Here is a 26967-nt window from a genome sequence, read left to right as displayed (position 1 = left end):
GACTGTCTGTGTGGAGTTTGCACATTCTCCCCGTGTCTGTGTGGGTTTCCTCAGGTGCTCCAGTTTTCTTCCACGGTCCAAAGATGTGCAATTCAGGTGAATTGGCCATGCTAAGTTGCCCTTAGTGTTATATGCATTAGTCAGGGGTAAATACAGGGGAGGGGGAATGAGTCTGGGTGGGTTACTCTTCGGAGGGTCGGTGTGGACTTGGTGAGCCGAAGGCCCTGTTTCCATGCTGTAGGGAATCTAATCTAGATCTTTTTCTGAAGTTGGTTAGCTCAGTTGACTGGTTTGTAATGCAGAGCGACACCAACAGTGTGGGTTCAATTCCCGCACCAGCTGAGGTTACCACGAAGGACTCTCTGCCTTGACCTCTCTCTTTGCCTGAGACATGGTGACCCTTAGTGTAAATCACCGCCAGTCATCTCTATCCAATGCAAGAGCAGCCCTCTTTCCAAGACCATTGGCCTCAGAGGTGATCTATTGGTTATGCAAAGAGAAGGGGTGTATGTTAAACCTTAGGGACTTCTGGGAAGTGACTGCCAGATTCAAGGCTGCTTTTCTCTTCTCTTTGATTCCTCAATCTGTTCACGATCTTCAGCTTCACACTACACAGCTCTGGTTGGAGGTGAACAAGCTTGGTTATCTCTCTGGAGAATTTGCAGTTAGATTTCCTGTCACTTTTGGACTGAACTTTCCTCTGAGCTTCAACTCCCCAGTGAATTAGACAGGGGTCCCACACTCGCACTTGGTGGGAACTATATTACTGAAGGTCGTCTCCTAATTGACCATTTTCACACTTCCCTTCGTACAGCAACCCTGAATATTACTTAAGGAGGAATCTTCAGTTCAGGGAAGATTCACTGAGGTGAAGGGATTGTCTCCTGAGGTAACATTGAGCAGGTTGGGCCTATATTCATTGCAGTTTAGAAGAGGGAAAGTTGATCTTATTGTGACATATCAGGGAGCTTGACAAGGTGGAATCCAGTAGGATGTTTCTCCCCCATGGGAACCTAGAACCAGGGCACAGGTTCAGAATCTGAGATCTCCCATTCAAGACAGACATGCAGAATCAGAGAGTGATTAGTGTTTGACAGTCTCTTCCACAGACATCAGCGGAGCAATGCTGCGACATTGAATACATTTGAGGCAGAGCTAGGCAGAGTTCTGATTGAGGGTCGAAGGATGAAGGTAAGAAGATAGGAAGGTGGGGGTCAGGCCAAAGGCAGAGCGGCGTTGATCTCACTGATTGGTGGAACAGGCACAGCGGCTGGATGGTTTACTCTTGCTGCCATTCTCTTGTTCTCATTAAGGACAATGTTGGTTTCTCATGTAGTTATAGTGTTTTAGCAACAACATCCTGCCCCCAGGAGAAGTGGAAGTTGCTGAGGCAAGTGTGAGCACTGCTTAACAAATGAATATAGAAACATAACAAAGAGGAACAAGGCTAGCCCATTCGGCCCCTTCTCTGCCATGCTATCAGATAATGATTGATCTGCCTCAGGCCTCAGCTCCTCAGGCTCCTTATAACCCTCAACTTTTTAATGGTTCAATACTTTATCTACCTCTTCTTTCCGTGATCTCGCCTACCCAATTGTCTGGGATAGAGAATTAGACAGGGGCTACCCTCTGTGCTAATAAATTCCTTCACACCTCCGTTTTACATGAGATTCCTGTTATTCTATAACTACGTCCCCTAATTCAAGCTCCCACTACCCCCACAGTCAGTGGAATCATCTTCTCCAGATTGACACTGTCAAGCTGCCCTCAGGATCTTGTATGTTTATGGAGGCACATACCGGGAGTTAAAAAGGATTAAATAGCTTAGGGTGGGGGCAGGGATTTGAGGGTAAGTTGGGGTCCCTGTGAAATGTATGGAAGCAATTTTCACAAGTCATGGGAATGGTCTTTCCCTTCTGCGTCCCCTGTCATTGGTACATGAAAATTCCAATTGGCATAGGTTTGCCACCATTATTGAGCTGGCAAACATCTGTGCCTACCAGGGGGGTTGGAGGGGGCGGTTGTAGGGTGGGGAAGAGAGGGTGCTGCGCTGGTCAGCTCAAAAGGTGATCCCTAACTGTTACAGATAATTATTTGGGAACTTCCACCAGAGCATGACTGAGGTTAGGAACTCAGCAATGAGGAAACAGGGAGAAACAGTCTGCATGGTATACAGCATGGCAATAATATGGTCCCCTCTACCTCTGTGTCTCTGTCTGTCACAAGGAGAGCTCCAATATTTGTCACCCATCCCTTTTTAGAAACCTAAGCCTGACAGCGTAGCTCTTTAATGTTCTGAAAGGTTTTGATAAAGTGCATACAAAGAGAATGGCTCCTATTCTGGAGAACAGCATCACTAAAGGCTATTGGAGCCACCAAGAAATCCAATAGGGAATCCAGGAGAAATGTCATCACCTAAAGAGTGGTTGAACTCACCAACTCAGGTTGAAACAAACAGTACACATGCATTTCAGGGAGTCCTGGCAAGTATATGAGAGATGCAGGAAGAAAAGATATGATGATAGATTTAGCTGAGAAAAGATAGGAACAGGTTCTGAGTGAAGAATAAACACCAGAATGGATTGGTTGGGCCAAATGGCCTATTTCTGTGTCGTATGTTCTGTGCCATGTTCTATGTTTGTAATTTCAGGCTCTAACTTCCTGAATGTACTCAGCCATCCAGACCACATCATTCCACTCAATTTGTGACTGCCTCCTTCTGGCAGGTTGACTGCACTACAATGTTTATTGTCATTAACAGTGAAATAACACAAAATAGTTGCTTGATATTTGTGCCAACTGGTCAATACAGCAAAGAACACATGAGGAATATTTTTAAAACTGAGATTAAGAAAAATTTCTTCTCTCAAGGAGTAGTGAACCTGTGGGACTCTATACCAGAAGACTATGGAGGTCAAGTCATTGAATATATTAAAGGGACAGTTTAATTTTTAAAGTGGAAAGTATTAAGGGGTGAAGGGAGAAAACAAGAAAATAACATTGAGATAGAGGATCAACCATGATCACACTGAATGGTGGAACAGGCTGGAAGAGTCAAATAGTCTACTCCTGCTCCTACTGTCTACGGTTTGATAAACTGAGTGATCAGGGAATTGTAGACCTGTTTGTCCATCATACATTGCAGGGAAATTATTTGGATGGATCACTTGGGACAGGAATGGTCCTGTCTTTCCACAAGTTCTAAGATATAGTTTGGATTCATAAAGGGAGGGAAACATTCTGGAAGTGGAAGTGTTGGCTGGGCAGTGGTCCTTTCATCTTTGCTTTGATCTTGAATCTCATCCATGCTGTTGCTGACTGTGTTGCATAAAATATCCAGAGTGTGTTCATCTTTTCTCTTTAGGTCCTCGTTTGACAGGTCTGGAATGTGTGGAAGGAATGGCTGCTGGATTGTATGAAGAACTGTTTGCCATTATCGTCATGCTCATCAACAGGTAAGTAGCTGGATACTAATAATCAGAGCAAGAACTTCTTTTCTCTTTCATAAGGTGTCGGCTTCACTAGGAAGGTCAGCACTTGCTGGCAATACTTTATTGTCTTTGAATATGGCCATCTCAGAGTGACATGTAATAACATTGTGAGTCTGGAATTGCGTGTAGGCCAGATTGGGTAGGGATACTAGATTGCCTTCATTGATGGAGTGAAATAAATAGGCTTTTAAACAATTTATGAGAGTTTCATGTCCACCATTACTGAAACTAGTCTAATGTTCCATCTTTGTAAATGAACTGCATCTAAATTTGAACCCGCATCCCTAGTGCAGTGATCTGGCTCTCTGGATTACTAATCCAGTGACATTACCACTAAATTGTTGTGTCCTCATAAAACTGGTGCAACAATGATGATTTACAGGCTTTGTGATTATGATCAAGCACTGTAATAATTTAGTTAATGCTTGCTAATGGTATAAGGTTTCACATACACCAAAATTCCTTTATTATCAACAAAATGTGGTCACCTCAGAAGGAGAGCAATGTAACTTCACGAGCATGTTACCATCGGGTTAGTGTCCCAAACCCATGGGGCAAGTCCGCAAAGAAGCCTATGTATTTCAAATTTGTCCAACTCTTTTTATCTTCTTTTTGTTTTGGATGTTTCAATGTAAAAACAAGCAGCAACAAAGCTATAGTTTAAAAAATAAATCAAAGGTTAATTATTACACAAAGTTTGCTGAAAGTTATTAATTAAAATGATGAAATTATTATGAAAAATAGAAATACAAAGATTAAAAATAGATATGGATAAAGATATTTATAATATGGTTAATCTCTTACCTGCTTGAAGGTTTGTCTTTCTGATGTTAAGAAGGTTGAAGTCAAATTAAGCGGTTGTGCTGGCCTGTGTTATTTAATTTTTTTTCCACTATGTAGGAAGTCCCCTACAAAAGGGTCATAATCTTAACATCCATATTGAATGATTGAGAAGAAGCTTTAGGAAACCATTCTTCATGCAAAGTGTGGTAGTATAGAATCATCTTATACAAAAAAAAAGTAGATTTTCACTCAATTGTTAATCTTCAAGCTGAGTTTGATAGATTTTGAGAGACCACACCAGCCTTTTAACCATTCTGGTTAAAGTGAACCAGCCATGAGCAATCATTTTACTCACAGAAGCCATCTTGCTAGCCTGGGATATAAAAGGATAAAGACCCAAAACAGGTGGATGAAGGGGTAGGTTAGTCTTGATCTTATAGATGGGCCTGAGGGCTGAATGACCTCCTCCCGTTTAAGTGCCCAAATTAGGCAATGTTGACTCATTCTATAAAGCCTGATTTTAAAGATTACTCTGACTGTAAATTAAACTTTGACATTATTGGAGAGCAACGTTATTGACACTTGTTTCTGCCTCTGTTATCCTCAGGTCACTTTCTTCACAACAGTTGTCCCTGACATCAATCATGGTGGTGGACACGCCCGGCTTTCAGAATCCACACCATGTAAACAGTGACAGAGCAGCCACATTTGAAGAGCTGTGTCACAATTACGTACATGAACGACTACAGATGCTTTTCCATGAACGCACTTTTGTATCTCAGCTGGACAGGTTCAAGGAGGTGAGGTCATGATGGCTACCTGTTTTAATTTGATTCACCTTGATCAACTTTGTAAGATTTGATGGAAGCCTCAGGCCTTACCAAAGACTGCTGTGGTTTGCCATTGATTCTTGGGCTTTGTTGCTTCTGCTACGACAAAGATATGGGCAACATAAGTTTCTCAGTGGTTGGAAGTGATAAGAAGCAGAATGTTATGAGGAGTTCTGATTCTAAAGAGGGGATTGCATGCGTGAACACACCAGCTGGACGGATGGTTTATAATTCAGAGCAATACCAACAGCGCAGGTTCAATTCTTGTCACAGCTGAGGTTACTTTGAAGATCTTTCCTCCTCAACCTCTCCCCTCACCTCAGTCATGATGATCCTGAGGTTAAACCATCATCAGTTATCTCTCCTGAATGTGAGAGCAGCTCTGTTGTCCACTGGGGCTGAGGTGACTTTCCCTTTACAATATCATAACAATATAAAAGATATGGCCCTGTGTCATCATAACATGATATTGTATGTGACTAGGAGAGTGGGATAAAATTTAATTTAGTTTTCATTTCCACTCTGCACTTTGGGACATTTTCTAAACATAAAACCTCACTTTCCTTTCTATCAAAGTTATAAAAAGCAAGTTTGGAACTGTTGCGAGGAATGTCAGTTTAGTAGAAAGAGTGGTCAGTGTATCGAATAGATTCTGGATAAGTGGTAAGGGCTAACAACTGGGGAATTAGTTAAGAAAGCTTAGGTGTGTGGTGGGAACCTGGAGATTTTACAGATTGATGAGTTAAACGTCTTGTGAGCTTGTGTTTGTCAAGCTATTAGTAATTGGGCTGGTGAATGGTAAATTGTTACTCAAAAATACGCTTAATCTTATGCACAGAGCATTATGATGACTCAGTTGGATAATTGTTTGAATGCTTTATAGGAGATGGATTAAGTTGATGTCTCTGACATTGACATGGTGAATAAATATGGCAAGGTTAATATGAGGAAAGAGATCTAAAGTTTGGGAGGAAAATCATGAACCGTGGGGAGGCCGTAAATCAAGTTCTGAGGGCTATTAACTTACTGAAATAGAGAAGGCTGCAGGGAAAAATAGGAACTTGGAAATGGCTGTATAAGAGCAAGTTGGAGCAGGGGGGATAATTAACACAGGTGTACACCTGTTGGGACAAAAACCAATGAATACTTGGTAAAATGTAATGGGCTCTCATGCAGGTAAATTCTTTAAAAGGGTTGTTGGGAATCTTGAACTGTGTATTGTGTAAATGTGATTATAGTGTCAAATTGTAAGCCAGCTAAGATAAAAATATATCTATTTCTAGCTATCTCCATGTGTCCATAGATGGCTTACTCACGTGATGCAATCATAAAAGTGTTTATTGTCGTGAGAATTTTTAAAAAGTCCTTTGCAGAATGCAGTTGTTTGTGGCTGAGCCAGGACTTATTGCCCATCTCTATCTCCCTTGAGATAGTGGTTGTGAGCTCTTTTCTTCAAATGTAGCAGTCCATGTGCTGTAGGTACGACCACAATGCAGTGAGGGAGGGAGTTCATGGAGTGTGTCTTGGAGAGAACATGCAGTTGATGATGTTCCATGCATTTGCTGCCATTTGTTATGAAGATGTGGGTGTACCTTTAAGAGAGTTAGCAGCAGCAAAACTACCGGACACAGCACCAAGTGTTCTCAATAAGACAACAATATATGTAACACTGGGTTGAACAACTCGAGTAGTTTGTTTCCTGGAGACCGAAACAAAATTGAAATCAGCCAATCAGTTTAAATTATACCCTGATAAAAATACCAATTTCCAATCAAGTTTGAATTGAGAATATTGACAATCTTAAAAGCCAATGGCGTGATCCAATGCTCCGGGATATAAGACCGGAACAAACTTGAACAGTTGAGAGGAGAACCACCAAGCCTAACATTTAGCAGACTGCTTGAAAAAACATCTCTCTTAAAAGTGTCTTTTCGATCAGTAACCTGTGACACAGAAATTCCTAAGAAAAAGAAAAGAAGACACAGGAAGATCCGAATAGAAGAACAAAAGCTGGCTGGTTTTGACACAAGAAGTGTGGTTTTGTAAATCTTGATTGGGAGTTTTTATCAGACTAGTATTATTATAGAAGAGAAGGTAATGGATAGGTTAGAGTAAGGAATGGTAAATAGTTGTTAGTTAATTATTCTCTGTTATACTTTAAGAAATAAAGTTGTTAATTTTTACTTTACTTGGCTGCTCAAATTTTTACAGACTACTGCATGGGATAATCTTTTCTATGTTGCTGGTTTTAAATTAAGAAGTAGAGTTTACCCTGTGTCATAACACATTGTCCTTCAAGGTGGTAGAGGTCTCAGGTTTGGAAGCTGCTGTCACAGGAGTCTTGGTGAGTTGTTTCAATGCATCTTGTAGATGGTACGCACTGCTGTCACTGTGCATTGCTGGTGAAGGAAGAGATATTGAAGGTGATGGGTGTGGTACCTATCAAGTAGGCTGCTTTGCCAGAATGGTGTCAAGCTTCTTCTTGGAGCTGTACTCCTTCAGGTAAGTGTTGGGGAAGAATGACAAAATAAATTACTCGACACCTGGAGTCCACCTCCAGCCTCACAGAGTTTATTGCAATCACACCTCTGGGGGTCAGAAGCTTCTTCAATGAACTGAGGAAAGACAAACTTTCATACATTTGCTTTCAGCCCGCCTTTGGCAAGTACAGACCAATCACATTATTAATTAATGGCATGCACACCCATTCCAATTAATCATGTGACTGGATGGTGGATCATGGTCTTCCATGATTTTATGATGTTTTCCAGACACCTTTGTCTCTACCCTTGGGGCTCTCTCAATGCATGCTGTACTTAACCATATTCCAATACTACTGACATCTGCACTGGTAATTCACTCTCTTACTGCCTCAGGCTGTCTTGTGGGCCCTGTCTTACTGCCTCAGGCTGCCTTGTCCAAAGGGTTGTAGGAGGAATCTCTTTAATGCTTATTATGGTTTTTTTTAGGTTATGGGTATAAATGTTCAAAGTCTATAACTTTGATTACCTGGAAATCTTAACTAAAGTAAATCTATTTGTGATGCACCTCAGACCTTAAATCAATTAGGTATGAAATTTGTGTATCTGCATCCTAAAGGGTGTCCTTGTCCAACTGTCTCTGTGTAAACTACTGCTTCTGCAGGCTTGCAACAGGATCCTTTGTGTGCTGCCTTAATCTTGTTACCTTGGATACATTCTGTCTACAAAGCTACAATTGCCCCAACTTGTGGTTCACTTTAATACTATACTAAACTAGCTATTCTAAGTGAACTGAAAACCACTTCTGGCCATCTTGTGCTGATTTCAGTCATGGGGAGCTCCAACATATGTAATGTAGATGGTTTTAAAATTCAATGTGCTATTTATGCATAACAATGTGTACAGGTATTAAAAATAAAAAATATGATTGTTCATGGTTTGATACATTTTCATAACTGCAAACAGGATACTTAAATGCTTAAATATGGCAGATGCTTAAAGCTATAGTTTTAATCTTTTTCAACAGGAAAAGGTTCAGGTGGCATTTGACACGAGCGAAACCTCTCCAGCATCTACGGTGGCTGTCATCGATCAAACCTCAAACCAAGTAAGCAAAATGGAGGGTTTCCGATGGGATCTTGGAACATTTGGATTGCAGTGATTGAGACAAGTAGGGGGCTGGGGAATAGTTTGATCCATCTCTGAGATTGGAATCCATGCTGTAGGTTTGAGGTATCCACATAGAGTCATAGAGTAATACAGTATGGAAACAGGCCCTTCAGCCCAAACTGGTCCATGCTGACCATGATGTCCATTCAGCTAGTTCCAATTGCCCACATTTGATCCATATCCCTCTAAACCCTTCCCATCCTTGGACCTATCCACACGTTTTTAAAATGCTGCTATTGTACCTGCCTCAACCACTTTCTCCGGCAGCCCGTGTCAGGGGTAACTGTGTACCCTCCAATTCTGTCTAAAAGACATCATATTTGATTAGAGAACCAGTTTAATTGTGGCATTATAACACATTTTGCATATCGTCAAAAGTCCAAAAAACTCAGAATTTAACTGTGGATGACAAGCAAAAACACATGCAGACAGACAGATACTAGCTGAGCAGCAAGTGAGAAGTAATTGCTCAAAGGGAGTGGAGGAGGAATTCTCGGAGATGCTTGAAGATTAAGAGGAAGGTGACAAGGCAAAGTGATCGAGGGAGGAAATTCCAGAGGACTGGAGTGTAGCGACAGTGGGATCAGCTTCAGATAGAGCAGCTGGGGAACAAGTCAGTGATCAGGATTAAAGAAGTAAAGCAGATGACAGCTCAGGTGAATTGCTGAGATCACATGGACACCCACTGAGATGCCGAGAGAGCAGCAGCAATTAAAGTAGTGACATTTCAAAGGGAAAGAAAGTCTATGAATCCGCTTATCTATAAGAAAATGCCAATGACTTGTAACTGCATTGTCATTGTTTGAGAAGTGAATACTGGCAGATGTAGTCAGTGGTGATGACAATGTTAATGCCTTTGACAGAAAAATTCACACTCAGTTCCTTGTAATGTCATTACCTCCGCCAAACAAATATTGAGGTGGTGATAATTGTAAATGACATCATACTAGTTATTTTGGAGAGCATTTTATTTTTAACAGCAGTGACACCAATAAGAAATGAGTACCTGACAGGAAAATAGCTGTGTCCTTTCCTCTCAGCTGGGCTGGAAAGATCCCATGACACTGCTTCAAGCGAGATCAGAGGAGTTCTACCTGATGTTCTGTCAAAACATTTAAGCCTCAACAAAAAGGACTTGAAATGGATTATCCAGTTCAGTTTCTCAATGCTATTTGTGGCAACTTCCTGTGTGTAAATTATCACATTACAACAGTGACTACACCTCAGAGAATAATTCATTCATGGTAAAGCCATTGGACGATGATGAGGCCACGAAAGGTGCTATACAAGTGTAAGGTCTTTCTTGTACTGAAGTGCTAGTTCCACCGGGTCATGAATTGAACTTTTAGGCCCCATTGACTTTGGGAACTGAGGTGGAAGGGGTCTGATTGTTGTCAGCCCCGGTGAGCTGCTAGCTATCTAACCCCTTTCCCAACAGGTGGCACGGTAGCACAGTGGTCAGCACTGCTGCCTCACAGCGCCAGAGACCCGGGTTCAATTCCCGCCTCAGGCAACTGTCTGTGTGGAGTTTGCACATTCTCCCTGTGTCTGCATGGGTTTCCTCTGGGTGCTCCAGTTTCCTCCCACAGTCCAAAAATGTGCAGATTAGGTGAATTGGCTACGCTAAATTGCCCGTGGTGTTAGGTAAAGGGGTAAATGTAGGGAAATGGGTCTGGGTGGGCTGTGCTTCGGCAGGTCGGTGTGGACTTGTTGGGCCGAAGGGCCTGTTTCCACACTGTAAGTAATCTAATCATTGTTACTGATGCAGGTTTGGGCACTGAAAAGGGTGTCTAACCTCAGGTGATGTACAGACAGTTTAGCTTATCATGAGCTCGGCTAAACGTGGGCAATGGAGGCTGATTAACAATTTGCCTCATGGCCTCCAGTTTCTTGATGCAATGGCTGTGGGGTTGAGGGTCAATTGCCTAGATGTGGACACCCAGCAGCAGGTTGGGCTGCCAGTGCTCTGGAGTCTCCCTTGGGAGGACATGTAGCCAATGGGCACCATGTAAAGGAGCCCTGACCCGCACCCTCAGTGGGATCCTGGACACTTGTTGCATTAATGTTATGAAGAAATGACTAAGAGGCCAGCTTTCCATTGAGGTGTTGGCCCGGTTACTGACCAATACTGCAGCCATATGCTTCTCTGAGATGGGAAGGCCACTGATTGGCCCTCCAGCTTTGAGTTGCTACCCTTTATTGAACAGATAACCTGTTGCCATGCCAACCCAATCATAATCTTGATGTTAATTAGTTTCCCACCAGAGGCAGGTTTGGAATCCCAAGCAGTCACACTCTTATCTCTCGGGGAAAGGTCTGGCCCAAGGTTTGGGGCTCAGCTGGGATTGGATAGGTTATGGATCAGCCACTTGTTAGGCAATGGAGGAGTCCCTGCAAGGAATTACACCTAGAAACTGAACTGTAATCTAAAAGTTATCAAGACTGGAGTGATTGTAACAAGGTCAGCCAGGTGGACCTCATACAATATGAGGTGCTTATCTGGTCCAATCAGGGAGCCTTGGCTGACAGATATAAACAGGACTGCTTGAGAGGTTAATACAATGTGGTACATCACCACGTCGTGCATTATTGTAATTTAGTTCTGATTGCTTGTAGCTGTGGCACTGCAGCTGTTTATTAAGAGTTTATTCATTCTTCCATTTGATAGAGGAAACAAATAATTGTGTTATTTTAAAAGATCTGTCAAAGGGTATCTGACAACATAATGGTACAAAACTGTTTCAGATATGTTCAGTACAAGAACAATGTTAGACAACACAGCTGACTTCAGATTTATTTAAAGAGTGGCATGGATTGGTGTATTTTTCCTTTGCCCTGCCTCTGCTGCTTTGTTGAACGGCTGAGTTATCAGAGAATGTGCTGCCACTGCTACCTCAGAGGAGCCCCTTCCCCTGGAGGATTATGTAGATGCAGGAGCTGAGGTTTCAAAGCAGGTGATAGAACAGAGAGCATTCATCAGTCTGCCTCGCACACAAGTCCCAGAGGTGAAAGGACAGTGTGCTAACTACTGAGTCCTATGATTAACCGCAGCTTCCTGATAACTTAATGGGTGAATGTGTCACCCAGCATGGTATTGAGCTAATGAGAGATGTGAATGGCCAACTTCAATTCTTTATCCACGTAGAGTTCATGAATCTCACTGAGGGCAAGGGTCACTGAGAAGGTGAAGGGCATTTTCCTCTCCATTAGGCATTTCTTGGAAGAGGAGCACAATGTTTCAGGAATCTTAGAAGCAAAGGGATGAAAGGTTATGAGGGGGTCACGCACAGATCAGCTGTGATCTTATCATATGGTGGAACAGGCTCAAAGAGCTAGGTGGCTATTCCTAGCATTAATGAAACAATGCAACATCAATGAATGTCTTTCTTACTCATATCTAAAGCTTGTCCTGCCCTTGGGAAGGTCGTCAGAAACTTCATCATGAGCAGCAGCTCATCAACTGTAACGAGCTGGTGTGACCACATTCCACAGGAGGTCTTTTAGTGTGGGCCCACTCCACAGGGGCAGGCCGTCAATTCAAAGTCCTCCCGAGGGAATTCTATGATAAAGCTGGTATTCCCCCTCTGTTGGAAAAGTTCCAAAGGGGTTGGTTCAGCTGAGGCAGCCTCCCTCTGGCATGCTTGGGCCTCCAGGCTCTCATGGAGTTGTCATGGCAATGAAAGGTTGCAACCCCCACCCTTTGAGTCCATGATCTACAGTAACATCCCTGCACAGTTCAAGTCCCGTAGTTTCCCACATTGAAGTGCCTGACCTCAGCAGTACTGCCTCACCTTCACCATCCCCGCCCCCCCTCACCCCACCCACTGAGGCCTTCATTGTGGGCCCCTTATTCAGCCTGTCACCCTGGCAGCTTGCCCACAGGCCCCAAACTGTGAATGGGCCACATGTGAGCCATAGGGAGAGACTGAATAGGCTGGGGCTGCATTGGCATTGGTGACCTCCATAGAGACTCGATGTGACATTTTTTTTCATTCATTTCATTTATTAGTTACCCTGGTTAGGCTAGCATTTATTGCCCATTCCTAATTACCCAGAGGGCAGTTAGGAGTCAGTGGGTCTGAAATCACATGTAGGCCAGACCAGGTAAGGGTGACAGTTTCCTTCCTTCAAAGCATACGTGAACCTGAAGGGTTTTTTGAATTATCGATTCATGGTCATCATAAGACTCTTAATTCCAGATTTATTATGAATTCTGATTCCACCACCTGTCATGGCAGGATTCGTACCTCGGTCCCCACAACATTATCTGTGATAATACCACTGGGCCGTAGTTTCCCCTTAACAAAGCCAATCAGAAAATTCAGCCAGAGACTTTAGCCCTGTTTGGTTTGCTAATAATACTGTTATTATTAGCAATAATAACAGCCTCCTCCCTTCTCACCACCCAAGGCACCAAATACACTGAAATAACTCCACAGAGGCGGGTATCGCATCAACAAATCACCCTTTCTTTAGAGTTTTTGACACTGATCCAGCTCCCTTTGAGCCAGCTCTGAGTGAACAGGATGTCTGACATTCCTGTTTGTATCTGTCAGCCAGGGCTCCCTGATTGGACCAGATTATCAGCCCCAATCAGGGAACTCCTATTCGGTGAGGTCCACCTGGACAGTCACTGCATACACTTTCCGGGTGAAGCAGTCTTCTACATGTACTCTTCAATCTAGTCCACAGCATTCACTGCTCATAATGTGGGGTGAGTCCAAACGCAGACTGAATGACTTCTTAGTGGAGCACCTCTACTCCGTCCATAGGAAAGATCCTGCCCTCGCAGTTACCGGCTGTTTCAACAAACTCCTTTACTCTCATATTAGCCTTTCTCTTCCAAAGAAATCATAGAGTCTTAGAGATATATAGCATGGAAACAGACTCTTTGGTCCAACTCATCCACGCCGACCAGATATCCCAACCCAATGTAGTCCCACCTGCTAGAACTCAGCCCATATCCTTCCAAATCCTTCCTATTCATATACCCATCCTGATGCCTTTTAAATGTTGTAATTGTACCAGTCTCCACCACTTCCCCAGACAGCTCATTCTATACATGCATCTCCCTCTGCATGAAATGTTGCCCCTTATATCTCTTTTAAATCTTTTCCCTCTCACTTTAAACCTATGCCCTCTAGTTTTGGATTACTCCACCCCAGGGAAAAAAAAACTGTCTATTCACCCTATCCATGCCCCTCATGATTTCACAAATCTCTCTAACGTCATCCCTCAGCCTCCAACACTCAAGGGAAAACAGCCCCAGCCTATTCAGTCTCTCCCTAAAGCCTAAACCCTCCAACCTCGCCAACATCCTTGTAAATCTTCTCTGAACCCTTAAAAGTTTCACAACATCCTTCCAATAAGAAGGAGACCAGAATTGCACGTAGTCTTGTCTTTTCTCCTTAGGAAGGGTCACTGCACCCGAAATGTTAACAAAGATTTCTCTCCACAGATGCTGCCAGACCTGCTGAAAATTTCCAGCAATTTTGAATTTTGTTGAACCTCTCTGTTCTGGGCTTACTGAGATTTCCAATGAAGCACAACAGAAAACCCCGAAGAACAACACCTCACTTTCTGTGTGGCCCCTTTATAGTCTTGGACTCTCAATATTGAATTTACTAACTTCAGAAACTGATCACAATATGTCTATTCTCCAGTTTGCTTACATTCTCTCCCTCAAAGTCTTGACTTGTTTACTTTCCTCTTACCGTTGAGGATCTTTAATTCACACCGATTGAGATCCGTTTCTCTCTTTCACCACTATGAGCAACTCCTTTGGTGAAAAGCCTTTGCTTTTCCTCTGCCTGTCTAAAGTGTACAAAAAATCATTTTCGCTTCTGAAGAAGACTTGAAACGTAATCTCTGTTTCTCTCTCCACAGCGGATCCACACAGCTTGCCACGCCAGCTGAGTTTCTCCAGAATTGTCTGTGTTTGTCTCCGGGATCTCTCTGGATTGCGGAGAGCTGACGAACTCCGACTAGATCGTACACTTGGCTTATGTTTCCCTTCTGTGAACTGCAGCTTATGATACAAATGCAAAAGGTTTAGCATGCTCAGTTGGGTGATTGGAGGAAGCTGAGGAACGTGTTAGTGTGAATGATGAAAAAAAACAACAGTGCAAGACAAAGTTTTATCCAAAGTATTGAGACTGTTGCAGGCCAACCTTCAGTCACACCACCTTTGACAGAACTCAAGGCATTCCTTGGAACCATCATTGTCCTTTCTTCCCTTGGATCCTTTTCAATAACAATTGATTGGCCCTTGACCAAACTGTGCTTTCTCTTCTGGAGGTCCAGGAATGTGAGGAGAATCGAATGGAAACTCAGATTTGCCAAAAGAGAATTGGATGTTTTCTAACAAACCTTTGTTTATTTTTAACCCAAGCTTCTGGCTTGTGAGCGAGCCATCTAAGCTTCCTACTCTCAATTAAACTGTTTATAAAACCGCATCCTACACTTCCATCCACCCACTCTCTCATAGTCGGCTCTTGTGCTCTGACACTGGGGCTGGTATTGCGATCACATTACTGTCAGAGTGGCATTGGCAAAACTTGAAAGAATCAGCTCATACCTTCAGTCCGGTGACTGCTGCAATACTTTTAGAAGTTTGTAACGATGTGTATTTGTCATATTCAGCGTGTGAAATTGGAGGTCAGAGGAGAGCTTTTCACCCAGAGGAGAGCTTTGTTTGAAGCTGTTGGCTGAGATTCGGTGTGAGATTATGTGGACAGCCCCAGTGCAGTTTCTGCAGTTCATGGCACAACACTGCGCAGTATTTACCGCTAAATTGTCAAATTCCTGCTAAGGTAGGCAAATTGTTAATATGAAACATCACAAGCATATGGAGTTCATAAAGTTTTTGTACGCATAAGAGAGTAGCTGGTTAGCTCAGTTGGCTGGATGGCTGGTTTGTGATGTAGGGTGACACCAACAGTGTGGGTTCAGTTCTTGCACTGGCTGAGGATTCCACAAAGGGCTCTCCTTCTTAATCTCTCCATTTACTTGAGGTGTGGTGACCCTCAGGATAAGCTACCAGCTGTTGTCTCTCTCTAATGAGAGCAAGCCTACGGTCCTGTAGGATTATGGTGATTTTCACAACACTGTAAAAGGCCCTTTGGCTCATTATGTCTATGCTGGCAACCAAGCACCCATCTATTCTGATCCAATTTTCCAGCACTTGTCCTATAGTCTGGTATGCTGTGGGGTTTCAAGTGCTCATTTAAAAAGCTCTTAAATGTCTTGGGTATTCTCACCTGTGCCATCCTTTTAGGCAGTGAGTGAGATAATCACCAGCCTCTGGGTGGAAAACCAAATTTCCTCAGTTCTCCACCCCAAAGCTCCTGCCCCTTACCTTACTACCCAGCTCTCTACTAAGGGGAGGGGCTTCTCCCTATCCATTGATCTGTGCCCATCATCATTTTGTAGACTTCAATCAGAATCCCCCCTCAGCTTTCCTTGCTCTAAGGAAAACAACTTCACTTATCTAGTCTCTTTCTTTTTATATCCAGAAGTGCTCTCACACACACAGCTGAATATATTTTTCCCCATCACCAAATCATCCATAGTATTAATTTCATCTATTAGCAAGCACCAGTAAATCACCCATGTTTGCAGTTGAGTTCTTTACATGCAAGCCCATTAAGGGCATCAACGGTGAGGGAGAGCTAAGGTGAGTGGGAGAGGGGTAAATCAAAATGCAATTGCAAGGGGGATCTACCCACTCTCTTATGAGTTAAGGCTTATTGCTTGGAGTGCTGAAGAAGCAACTGACCAGTTTTTAAGCTGTTTTAGATATTTAGAGTCAGAGATTCTTTGTGCTGCACAAGTAGGCTCTTCAGCCCATCAAATTCAGCCCCAATCCCTGCAGAATATTTAGGCAATCCCATTCAGTTTCTCTTTACCAGAAGCTCTGCAAGTTGATTCCTCTCAGGTGCTCATTCAATATCCTTCTGATCTCATTGACTGCCTCAGCTTCCCCCACCCCTACTGGCAGTGAGTTCCAGGTTATTGCCTCTCGTTCCCTTGCATGCCTTGCCCAATCGCTTCAATTCATGTTCTCCACTCCTTGTACCTTCAGCTAATGGAGGGAACTTTATTTTGCCTCCGTTATCTGAACCTGTCATAATACCGTGGGTCTCGATCAACGCTCTCAGCCTCTGCAGGCGAACCTACCCATGAGTGATTGATGCAACACCAGGTTCCTAAAACTGATAACATTCTCTGTCTCATAGGAACCATTTGTCACTCAAACGGCAACAAATTCTAAAACAAGTTAAAGATAATTCATAACCTGTCATGACATTGCCACGATGAGCCAGTTAATCATCCTCGGCTAAAATGTTTTATCCTACTCCACCTTTCGCTATCAGGTTTAACATGATAGTAGTTCCTGATATTTGAATACCTTCATGAAATATTGGTGCATTTTCCACGATCACATTGTATGAGTTGCAGGCTTGAATATCATTTGTCCCCCAGCAGACACCATTTTCCCTGCAACACAAGCAGAAAGTACTGGAGAAACTCAATTTTGGTAAAGTCACGAAAATCAAAAATGCATCTCTTACTTTGTCTTTTTTATAGTTGAGCAACCCAGCTCCAAAGGTTCCAAACAAGTTAAATATGGGTTCTCTGCTTTTCCATGCTAGCCCTCTAGGAATGAATTGAAATGAATCCTTTGCTCTTTTAAATACACTGTTAATCCATGCCAAACCATTAGTGACTTACGAATATTTTTCCACATCCCTCTGTGTCTGTTTCCCACCTAAATGCCTGTTATCAAAGGAGCACGTGGCTTTTTTATGCTTCCTACCAACATTTATTGCCTCAGATTTATTAATATTGAGGTTAATTTCCCAATCACGTGCCCATTTTACACATTTATTAATCTTGTAGAATCATGGAAATGTACAGCACGGAAACAGACCCTTCAGTCCAACTAGTCCTTGCCAATCAGCTATCCTACTATAGTCTAGTCCCATTTACCAACACTTAGCCAATATCTGTTTAAACTCTTCCTATTTATATACCCATCCAGATGCCTTTTAAATGTTGTACCAGTCTCCACCACTTCCTCTGGCAGCTCATTCCACACCCGCACCACCTTCTGTGTGAAGAAGTTGCCCCTTAGGTCCCTTTTATATCTTTCCTCTCTCATCCTAAACCTATGCTCCCTAGTTCTGGACTCCTCCATCCCAGGGAAAAGACCTTCGCTATTCACCTTATCCATGCCCAGGGAAAACAACCCCAGCCTAACTGTCTCCTTGACTTGTCTGGACTTGTCCTACCTGCCTATCTTCTTTTCCACCTATCCACTCCACCCTCTCCTCCTTGACCTATCACCTTCATCTCCTCCCCCACTCACCCATTGTACTCTATGCTACTCTCTCCCCACCCCCACCCTCCTCTAGCTTATCTCTCCATGCTTCAGGCTCACTGCCTTTATTCCTGATGAAGGGCTTTTGCCCGAAACGTCGATTTTGCTGCTCTTTGGATGCTGCCTGAACTGCTGTGCTCTTCCAGCACCACTAATCCAGTATTTGGTTTTCAGCATCTGCAGTCATTGTTTTTACTTTATTCTTATATCTTGCACAGTCCTGCTCAAGTTAGAGAATTCAGTGAGGATGAATATATATTTAGTTTTTTTTTAAATTCACTCATGGGTCGTGGGCTTTGTGAGCTGACCTAGCATGTTTGATTATCTCTAGTTGAGTATATTTAGAACAGAAGATAGGTTCTTGATTGCCAAGAGGATCAAAGGTTACAGGGAGAAAACAGCAAAATGGGGGTTGAAAAACCAGTCAGCTCTGTGCTGACACAGATTGTAGTGATTGGAATTCCATTACTCAGCAAAGCCACTCCACACCCCGATCATTAAAAATGTGTCCTCCCTCCAATTACTCTCCAAAGTAAACACACAACAGTATTCAGTGGGTATGAAGTGAGAGCATCTTACACAAGTGCCTGTTCCCATATTTTTGAAATCCCATTGAAGTATTAACTTTAGCTATCAACTAAGTTCAACAATTCATATGCAGTTAGCTTCGGTCTCAACCATGGACATTTCTGGCTGTATATTCTTGAAAACTCTTGACTGTGGTTGATTTACCAGCAATTAGTCTGGTTTACCGGTAATTGAAAGGAGCTCCTTCTCGAGGGCAATTATAAGACCATAAGGCATTGGAGCAAAACATAGGCCATTTGGCCCATTAGGGCTGCTCTGCCATTCAATCATGGAGTGACTTTGCTGAGGAATGGGAGATGTTTTACTTTCTGTGAAATAGCTGCACAGAGACTGGTATCCCATCACCAAGTCACCCTTAATTTACATGTGCACAGTACATGACCTGCCAGCTCAGAGCCAGTCCCTGGAATGAGGAGACTCTCTGAATCTCCTGTTTATTTTATTACAAAACAGTTTACAAAAAGGAAAACTTAACATTTACAGATGTATACAACAGCAATTTTACAAGGGAGAGGAGCAGCAAAGCCAAGCCCCAAACCCTACCGTTCAACAAGTTTACAGGGAGATGAGGACAAACCTCAAATCCCAGTTCCACATATGACAAGACAGCGACAATGACATTTGTACGTAAAAAACTAATCCAGTTACATAAAAAAAGTGCATACAATACAGACCCAGCAAGCCCCCATCCCTCCCACCTTCCGACCACTCTAAGGCAGCCCACCCTTACCCACCTTCCGGCTCTCGGTCCACCCCATGCTCCCTCCAGTTCTCAGTCTGCCCTGACCCACCTTTCGACCACCTTTAGGATAGCCCATCCTGATTGTCGTCCTGACAAGGGGTAGTGTTCAGAAAGGCCTACCCACCATCCGGCTCTCAGGGCGACTGGCATCAGTCTACCCACCCTCTGGCTTTTGGGACAGCCTACCAACCTTCAGGTTCACAGGATAGCCTACCCATCCTTTGGCCCTCAGGGTGACAGCTTTCAGGATGACCCATGAGCCTCCCAGCTCACAGCAAGGCCTGCCAGACCCAGGGACACGCAAGACAGTGCAGGTGATAGACCCAGGAAACACCACAATACAGTTAATTACAAAAAAAAGTCCTTTCTGGTACATAGTCCAAATCTATACAGTCTTCAAAATATAGAATCCATTTCCAGGAAGAGTCCACTCCAGTATACAATGTGCAATATCAGAAATAGAGTCCACACCAAATAGCAGAGTCCATTGCTAAAAGCAGAGTCCACTCCTGAAGGCAGCAACTGCACACCCCACAGCACACAGGCGTTCAGTCTCCATGGAGTCCTGGCCCAGCCTGGAAAACCAGGCCCACTCACAGGGGTTTGGTCCACTCCTGAAGGAAGGATCTGCTGCCAAACTCCAGGATACAGCAACAGTTCACCTCCCAGCACACACAGGTGTGCAATCTTCAGAGGCCCAGTCCCAGGGCTAGGCCTCCCCACAGGAACACCTCCTCTGGTAAAATGTATGTCTTCCACAAGGGCTCAGTCCAAACACCAATAAAAAGTGAAGACACATATAAAAAAAACAAAGGAAATTAGAGTCCAAGGGCTAAGCCCTACCACAAAATTAACATGATCCTTTTCTCAAAAAGAGAAAAGAGTAACACACAGGCTGTAACCAACCAGTGAAACAACAACCCCCTAATGAGAACTGAGTTACCCCTGAAACACATTATGTGCATCAGGAGTTTAGTAATCAGTCCTCACTAAAAGGAATGCCAGTTAACAAACTGGCTAAATAATTTACCCAGTTCAGGAATCGGGGATCCCCCCCACCCTTCAAAAAAAAAGGGGAGGCAGAAACTAACAGTAACACACTGACTATAACACCAGCCAGCTCAGAGCCACTCCCTGGAATGAGGAGACTCTCTGAATCTCCTGTTTATAATATTTTATTAAACAAATTACAAAGCAGTTTACAAAAAACAGCTAACATTTACAGCTGTACACAAGAGACAGCAATTTTACAAGGGAGAGGAGCAGCAAAGCTAGGCCCCAAACCCTACCGTTCAACCATATTACAGGGAGCTGAGGACAAACCTCAAATCCCAGTTCCACATATGATAAGACAGTGACAATGACATGTGTATATTAGACAATACTGTTACATACAAAAGTGCATACAATACAGACCCAGCAAGCCCCCGTCCCTCCCACCTTCTGACCACTCTAAGGCAGCCCGCCCCTACCCACCTTCCGGCTCTTGGTCCACCCTGACACACCTTTTGACCACCTCTAGGACAGCCCGCCCGGGGTGACAGTGGTCAGGACGGCCTACCCATCTTCTAGCTTCACTAACCACCCTCAGCAATTTTCGACCACCTCTGGGGCAGCCCGCCCCGGTACCTGCCTGGGGTGACAGCGCTGAGGACAGCTACCCACCTTCTGGCTCTCGGTCTGCCCCTACGTACCATTGGGCTCTCACCCACCCCAATGCGCTGTCCAGCCAGTGGGCTATCCTGGCACAACTTCCGGCCACCTCTAGGACAGCCTGTCCCTTTCCCTGGGACGACAGGCCTTCCGGATCTCAGCCCACCCCTACGTGCCTTCTGGCTCTCTGCTGCTCTGACACCTTTCGACCACCTCTAGGACAGCCCGTCCCGATTACCCCTTCTTGGGACAACAGTGCTCAGAACGGCCTACCCACCATGGCTCTCGGGGCAACTGGCATCAGGGTGGCCTACCCACCCTCTGACTTTCAGGACAGCCTACCAACCTTCAGGTTCACAGGATGGCCTACCCATCCTCCGGCTCTCGGGGTGACATCTTTCAGAACGACCCATGATCCTCCCAGCTCACAGTTAAGGCCTGCCAGACCCAGGGACGCACAATCCAGTGCAAGTGATAGACCCAACAAACACCACGATACAGTTAATTACCAAAAAACAGAGTACTTTCTGGTGCACATTCCAAATATAGAGTCCATTCCCAGGAATGGAGTCCGCTCCAGTTTTTGAGGTGCATTGTCCAAAATGGAGTCCACACCAAACTGCAGAGTCCACGCCTGAAGGCAGCAAATGCACACCCCACAGCACAGTTCAGTCTCCATGGAATCCTGGCCCAGCCTTGGAAAACCAGGCCCACTCACAGGAACAGTACATTGTACAGGTGCAGTTAAATCACAGGGGTTTGGTCCACTCCCAAAGGAAAGGTCTTCACCCAAACTCCAGGATACAGCAAGTGCTCACCTCTGAGCACACAAGCAGGTGTTCAATCTTCAGAGGCCCAGTCCCAGGGCTAGGCCTCCCCACAGGAACAGCTCCTCTGGTAAAATGTATGTATTCCACAAGGGCTCAGTTCAAACACCAATAAAAAGTGAAGACACATACAAAAAAACCCAAAGGAAACTAGAGTCCAAGGGCTAAGCCCTACCACAAAATTAACATTGTCCTTTCCTCAAAAAGAGTAACACACAGACTGTAACCAACCAGTGAAACAACAACCCCCTAATGAGAACTGAGTTACCCCTGAAACACATTATGTGCATCAGGAGTTTAGTAATCAGTCCTCACTAAAAGGAATGCCAGTTAACAAACTGGCTAAATAATTCAGCCAGTTCAGGAATCAGGGTTCCCCCCCACTTCAAAAAAAAGGGGAGGCAGAAACTAACAGTAACATACTGACTATAACACCAGCCAGCTCAGAGCCACTCCCTGGAATGAGAAGACTCTCTGAATCTCCTGTTTATAATATTTTATTAAACAAATTACAAAACAGTTTACAAAAAACAGCTAACATTTACAGCTGTACACAAGAGACAGCAATTTTACAAGGGAGAGGAGCAGCAAAGCTAGGCCCCAAATCCTACTGTTCAACCATATTACAGGGAGCTGAGGACAAACCTCAAATCCCAGTTCCACATATGATAAGACAGTGACAATGACATTTGTACATTAGACAATACTGTTACATACAAAAGTGCATACAATACAGACCCAGCAAGCCCCCGTCCCTGACACATCTTTCGACCACCTCTAGGACAGCCCGCCCCGGTACCCACCTGGAGTGACAGCGGTCAGGATGGCCTACCCACCTTCCGGCTTCACTAACCACCCTCAGCACCTTTTGACCACCTCTGGGGCAGTCTGCCACGGTACCAATCTCCTGTTATTTATTTATCTTTTTTTTCTTTTTTATTAGTGCTTATTTTTCCCCAGCACCCATGGCGTGTGTGTGCAGGTGTGAGACACAGTGAGAGACACAAGGTGCATGAATCTTTATTCAATTTCTACCACCAGGAAGATAGGAAAACACCCGAGTGGCCAGTGACAAGCACTGTCCTTCACATCAAAGGGCAGTGCTGTGTGATCAAAACAGTGAAGGGGAGGGTAGGGATTAAATCAAAATAGAGTTGGACGGGGAAATAATGCACTCCACTCCCTGCGGCGCCCACATCTCCCTGAACAACTCCAGGGTGTTGGTGGACACCGCGTGCTCCTTCTCCAAGGACACCCAGGCTCTAACGTAACCGCGGAAGAGGGGCAGGCAGTCGACCCTAACGACCCCTCCACGGCCCGCTGCCTGGACCTGTTGATGGCCAATTTGGCCAGGCCCAGGAGCAGACCCACGAGGAGGTCTTCAGACCTGCCCTCCCTCCTCCGTACCGGGTGCCCGAAGATCAGGAGCGTGGGACTGAAGTGCAGCCAAAAGCAGAGGAGGAGGTCTTTAAGAAAATCAAAAATAGAGTGCAAACGCCTACACCCAATATATACATGGTCCACGGACTCCACAGCGCCACAGAACAAGCAATTGGGCTGGGAGTCCGTGAACCACCGCAATCTGCGGTTGCAGGGAACCGCTGCGTGCAGCACCCTCCACCCCAGATCCCCGAGAGAAAGGGGGAGGACTCCCGCGTAGAGAGCCCTCCACCGGGGAATCTCCTGTTTATTTTTTTTCTTTTTTTTCTTATTTTTACAGAATCCCTGTCACTGCTGTTTTTTCAGTGTTTATTCTTCCCCAGCACTCATGTTGTACATGTGCAGGTGTGAGACACAGTGAAAGACACAAGGTGCATGAATCTTTATTCAGTTTCCACCACTAGGAAGAAAGGAAACACCCGAGTGGCCAGTGTCAAGCAGTGCCCTTCACATCAAAGGGCTAATCTCCTGTTTATATCTGTCAGCCAGGGCTCCCTGATTGGCCCTGGTTAACAACCCCAATTGGGGATCTCATAATCAATGGGATCCATCTGGGTCTCATACCAATCAATACAATCTGTGTCAGCATAAAGTGCTCCCAGGTTAGGTAGAAGATAGTATCACTGCAACAAGCTACATCTTAAAACAATCCAAAAGCTGTTGCTAGGCAGTTTTATTTTCAACCCAAAGCTACCTGGTGGCAATATGTCGCTGAAAATGATCAAATCCAACTTCTGTAAAAGTTGCATATGCTCGTGTTCTTAAACTGGAAAGGGTGCAGAAAAGATTTACAAGAGTTTGAACTATAGGGAGAGGCTGAGAGGGCTGGGGCTTTTATCGTTGGAACATCAAAGGCTGAGGAGTGACATTACAGAGGTTTATAAAATCATGATGGAAACAGAAGGGTGAATAGCCAAGCTCTTTTTCCCTGGTTTGGTGAGTCTAAAACTAGAGGATATAGGTTTAAGATGAGAGGGAAAAGATTTGAAAGGAACCTAAGAGAAGAACAAGCTGCCAGAGGAGTTGGTGGAGGCTGGTGGTTTTACAACATTTAAGATATCTGGATGGGTACATGATTAGGAAAGATATAGAAGGACATGGGATAAATGCTGGCAAATGGGACTAGGTCAGAATGGGATATCTGGTTTGCATGGATAGGTTGGACTGAAGGGTCTGCTTCTGTGCCGTATGATTGTATCACTCTTGTCTAACCAAGAAGCAAACTCCACACAGTTGCATTTTTTCTTCCAACCATTAAAAAAAAAGTAATATGTTCTCTGCAACACAACAGCATCCAATCTTCTAATTTCCAAGTTTTTATTTTCAAATAAATTATTTTCGGTTCTTACAGACCCCTGAGCAAAAGGCAATCTGCAACACGCCTTAGGATTGTCTTCTGAAAAGTATGTGTGACTCATGCAAACCGTCCATTTTTGAGCTAATTTTCAGCACTCCTCTCCATCACTCTTACATTCCTGACAGTCCATTTAAAATTCAGTCAGCAAATCTTATTGCTTTTTTTGTAACTGGCAAAAAGATTGACTTCAATATAAGCCGGATATAGACTGAAGTCTCAGAGTTCAAAGAACTGAACCCACTCAGCATTCACTATAATTTCCAAAGTGCACCCAGAGGCAATTAAACTGTTTTGTCTAACGTATACTCAACAGAAGACAAAGTTATCTCGCAGCCCCTGTTTTTTATTATCTCACTTTTGCTCCACATAAGTCTGCTATATGAAAATCAAACGGCAAATACTTTAGGTGCTCTACTGAGTCTCATGTTTAGCGTTTCATCTTTCAGTTCAAGGTTCAGCCATCTACACAGGGAAAGGAACCCAAAGGCCTTCTCTGGATTCTGGATGAAGAGGTGTTAGTCCAAGGCTCCAGTGATGCTGTTGTCCTTGACCGTTTGTGTTCCTACTTTGAGAAGAAGGGAATGGAAAAAGAAGGTAATGATAGAAATAAAACAAACAGTGTACTTTGTAAAGTCTATACAAAGAATAAGAATGGGAGACAGCAGCTCTAATTTGTTATTTTAATTAGTGGACTCAAGAGATCAGTTGCTAAGGTATAATGAACAGATTGGTGATGGTTTATTGAGCACCGTATCTGGGAAACCACATTGTCTATCTTCAGTAATGTGTTTCTTGTAAATGGTATCTGCTCACTCAATGATAGATTAATGTTGATGTCAGTGCAAGCAGCTAATAAAGAAATCAACACAGATATTTGCTTAGATATTCCTTGTTGACTACTGAAACCATTAGATGTTTATAACATCTGTTTCTCACCCTGAGAATTCATCAGATAAATTCTAGTAATGATCCAACAATGCAGTGATTTAAACAAACTGTTAATGTGTGTGTTTTGTTTCATTCCATCTGTTACTGAGATGTTCATGTTTCTGCAGCAAAGAGCAAGTGCAAAAATCCATATCCTCAGGCTTCCTTTACCCAAGATCTTACCAGACCCAGAGTTGCAGCAAGTAGACAAAGGCTGTAAATCTAAAATCTGGAGTCTTTGACAACATTACTCTGAGACTGGCTGATGGAAGAAGCATGAAATCTCATTTGTCACATTGTTTCCACACCCTTCCCACCAGGAAAAAAGACGTGCATTTATTTAGCCTTTTTTTATATCTTTACTATGACCCAAAGTGGTTGACAGTTAGCAAAGTGTGGCCATTATTGGACGTGGACATGGAAAGCCAATACCTTGCATAGATTCGAGTCCTTGAACAGCTCAGCACGGAGGGGGGAAATGACTATTTAATGAAACAATGTTAACAGGTGTGGCTGATCAGAGAACGACAACTGTAAGGGCTTCAGAACCCTGGTGCAACTTGTACTGATGTCCTGGAATTGTACATCACTGAGCATAAATAGCACAGTGTGGGCAGAGTTAGAGCAGACCAAATTAAACAGATACTACTACATCAGACTACACTAGACTAGGAAGATTTTGAGACCACATGCACATTAACAAGATAGATTACTCCTTATGTAATGTAACTTTCAAATATGAACCTGACATATCCGTAGTAGTACATTATAGTAGTATTTAGTATTAATGTATAATAAAGAAATTTAAACCTGAAGACAATTCTTGATTTTGTCTTCTTTTTTTCCAATCAGTCTTGAGCATGAATTCATAGTGTAGCATTAAACCACACACAGTACCGTGGTGTTCATGTAGATAAATCCTTAAATGTGGCAGGGCAAATTGATCAGATGAGTTGTGTGGGTTTATGACTTGATGCTGGAATATAAAAGCATCATGTTAGACCCATCTACACCATTGTTTAGAGCCTTTCAGTGACAGTTTTTGTTAATTTGCTCATTTAATACCCACAGCGTCTGTGAGGAAGACAAAGAGTAAAACTCTTCAATAAATCAGATTGACACACAGACTGCAAATCAGAAAATCTTTTAAAATCTGAACTTAAATCATGTATGAGGAGCAAAATAAATGAGGAGCAGGCAGCATGATGGTTCAGTGGTTAGCACTGCTGCTTCGCAGTGCTGGGGATCCGGGTTCAGTTCCACCCCTGGGCAACTCTCAGTGTGGAGTTTGCACATT

At 43.6% G+C, this 26967-nt stretch overlaps 1 protein-coding gene across 6 annotated transcripts in view; it reads left to right on the top strand.

Moving 5' to 3' along the window:
- The window catches only part of LOC140488098 (unconventional myosin-XVIIIb-like), a 483418-nt gene that overhangs the window by 252363 nt on the left and 204088 nt on the right, over positions 1-26967 (top strand). For all 6 annotated transcript variants that reach the window (XM_072587853.1, XM_072587851.1, XM_072587852.1 and 3 more), the window contains 4 exons: positions 3365-3455; positions 4882-5074; positions 8612-8692; positions 25190-25337. In XM_072587853.1, the coding sequence (XP_072443954.1) occupies positions 3365-3455; positions 4882-5074; positions 8612-8692; positions 25190-25337 (513 nt within the window). The remainder of the gene's footprint in view (positions 1-3364; positions 3456-4881; positions 5075-8611; positions 8693-25189; positions 25338-26967) is intronic.

This window comes from Chiloscyllium punctatum, chromosome 17, assembly GCF_047496795.1.
Source record: "Chiloscyllium punctatum isolate Juve2018m chromosome 17, sChiPun1.3, whole genome shotgun sequence".
Taxonomy (NCBI): Eukaryota; Metazoa; Chordata; class Chondrichthyes; order Orectolobiformes; family Hemiscylliidae; genus Chiloscyllium; species Chiloscyllium punctatum.
Note: the sequence above shows the minus strand (reverse complement) of the source record. Positions and strands in the feature narration are given on the sequence as shown.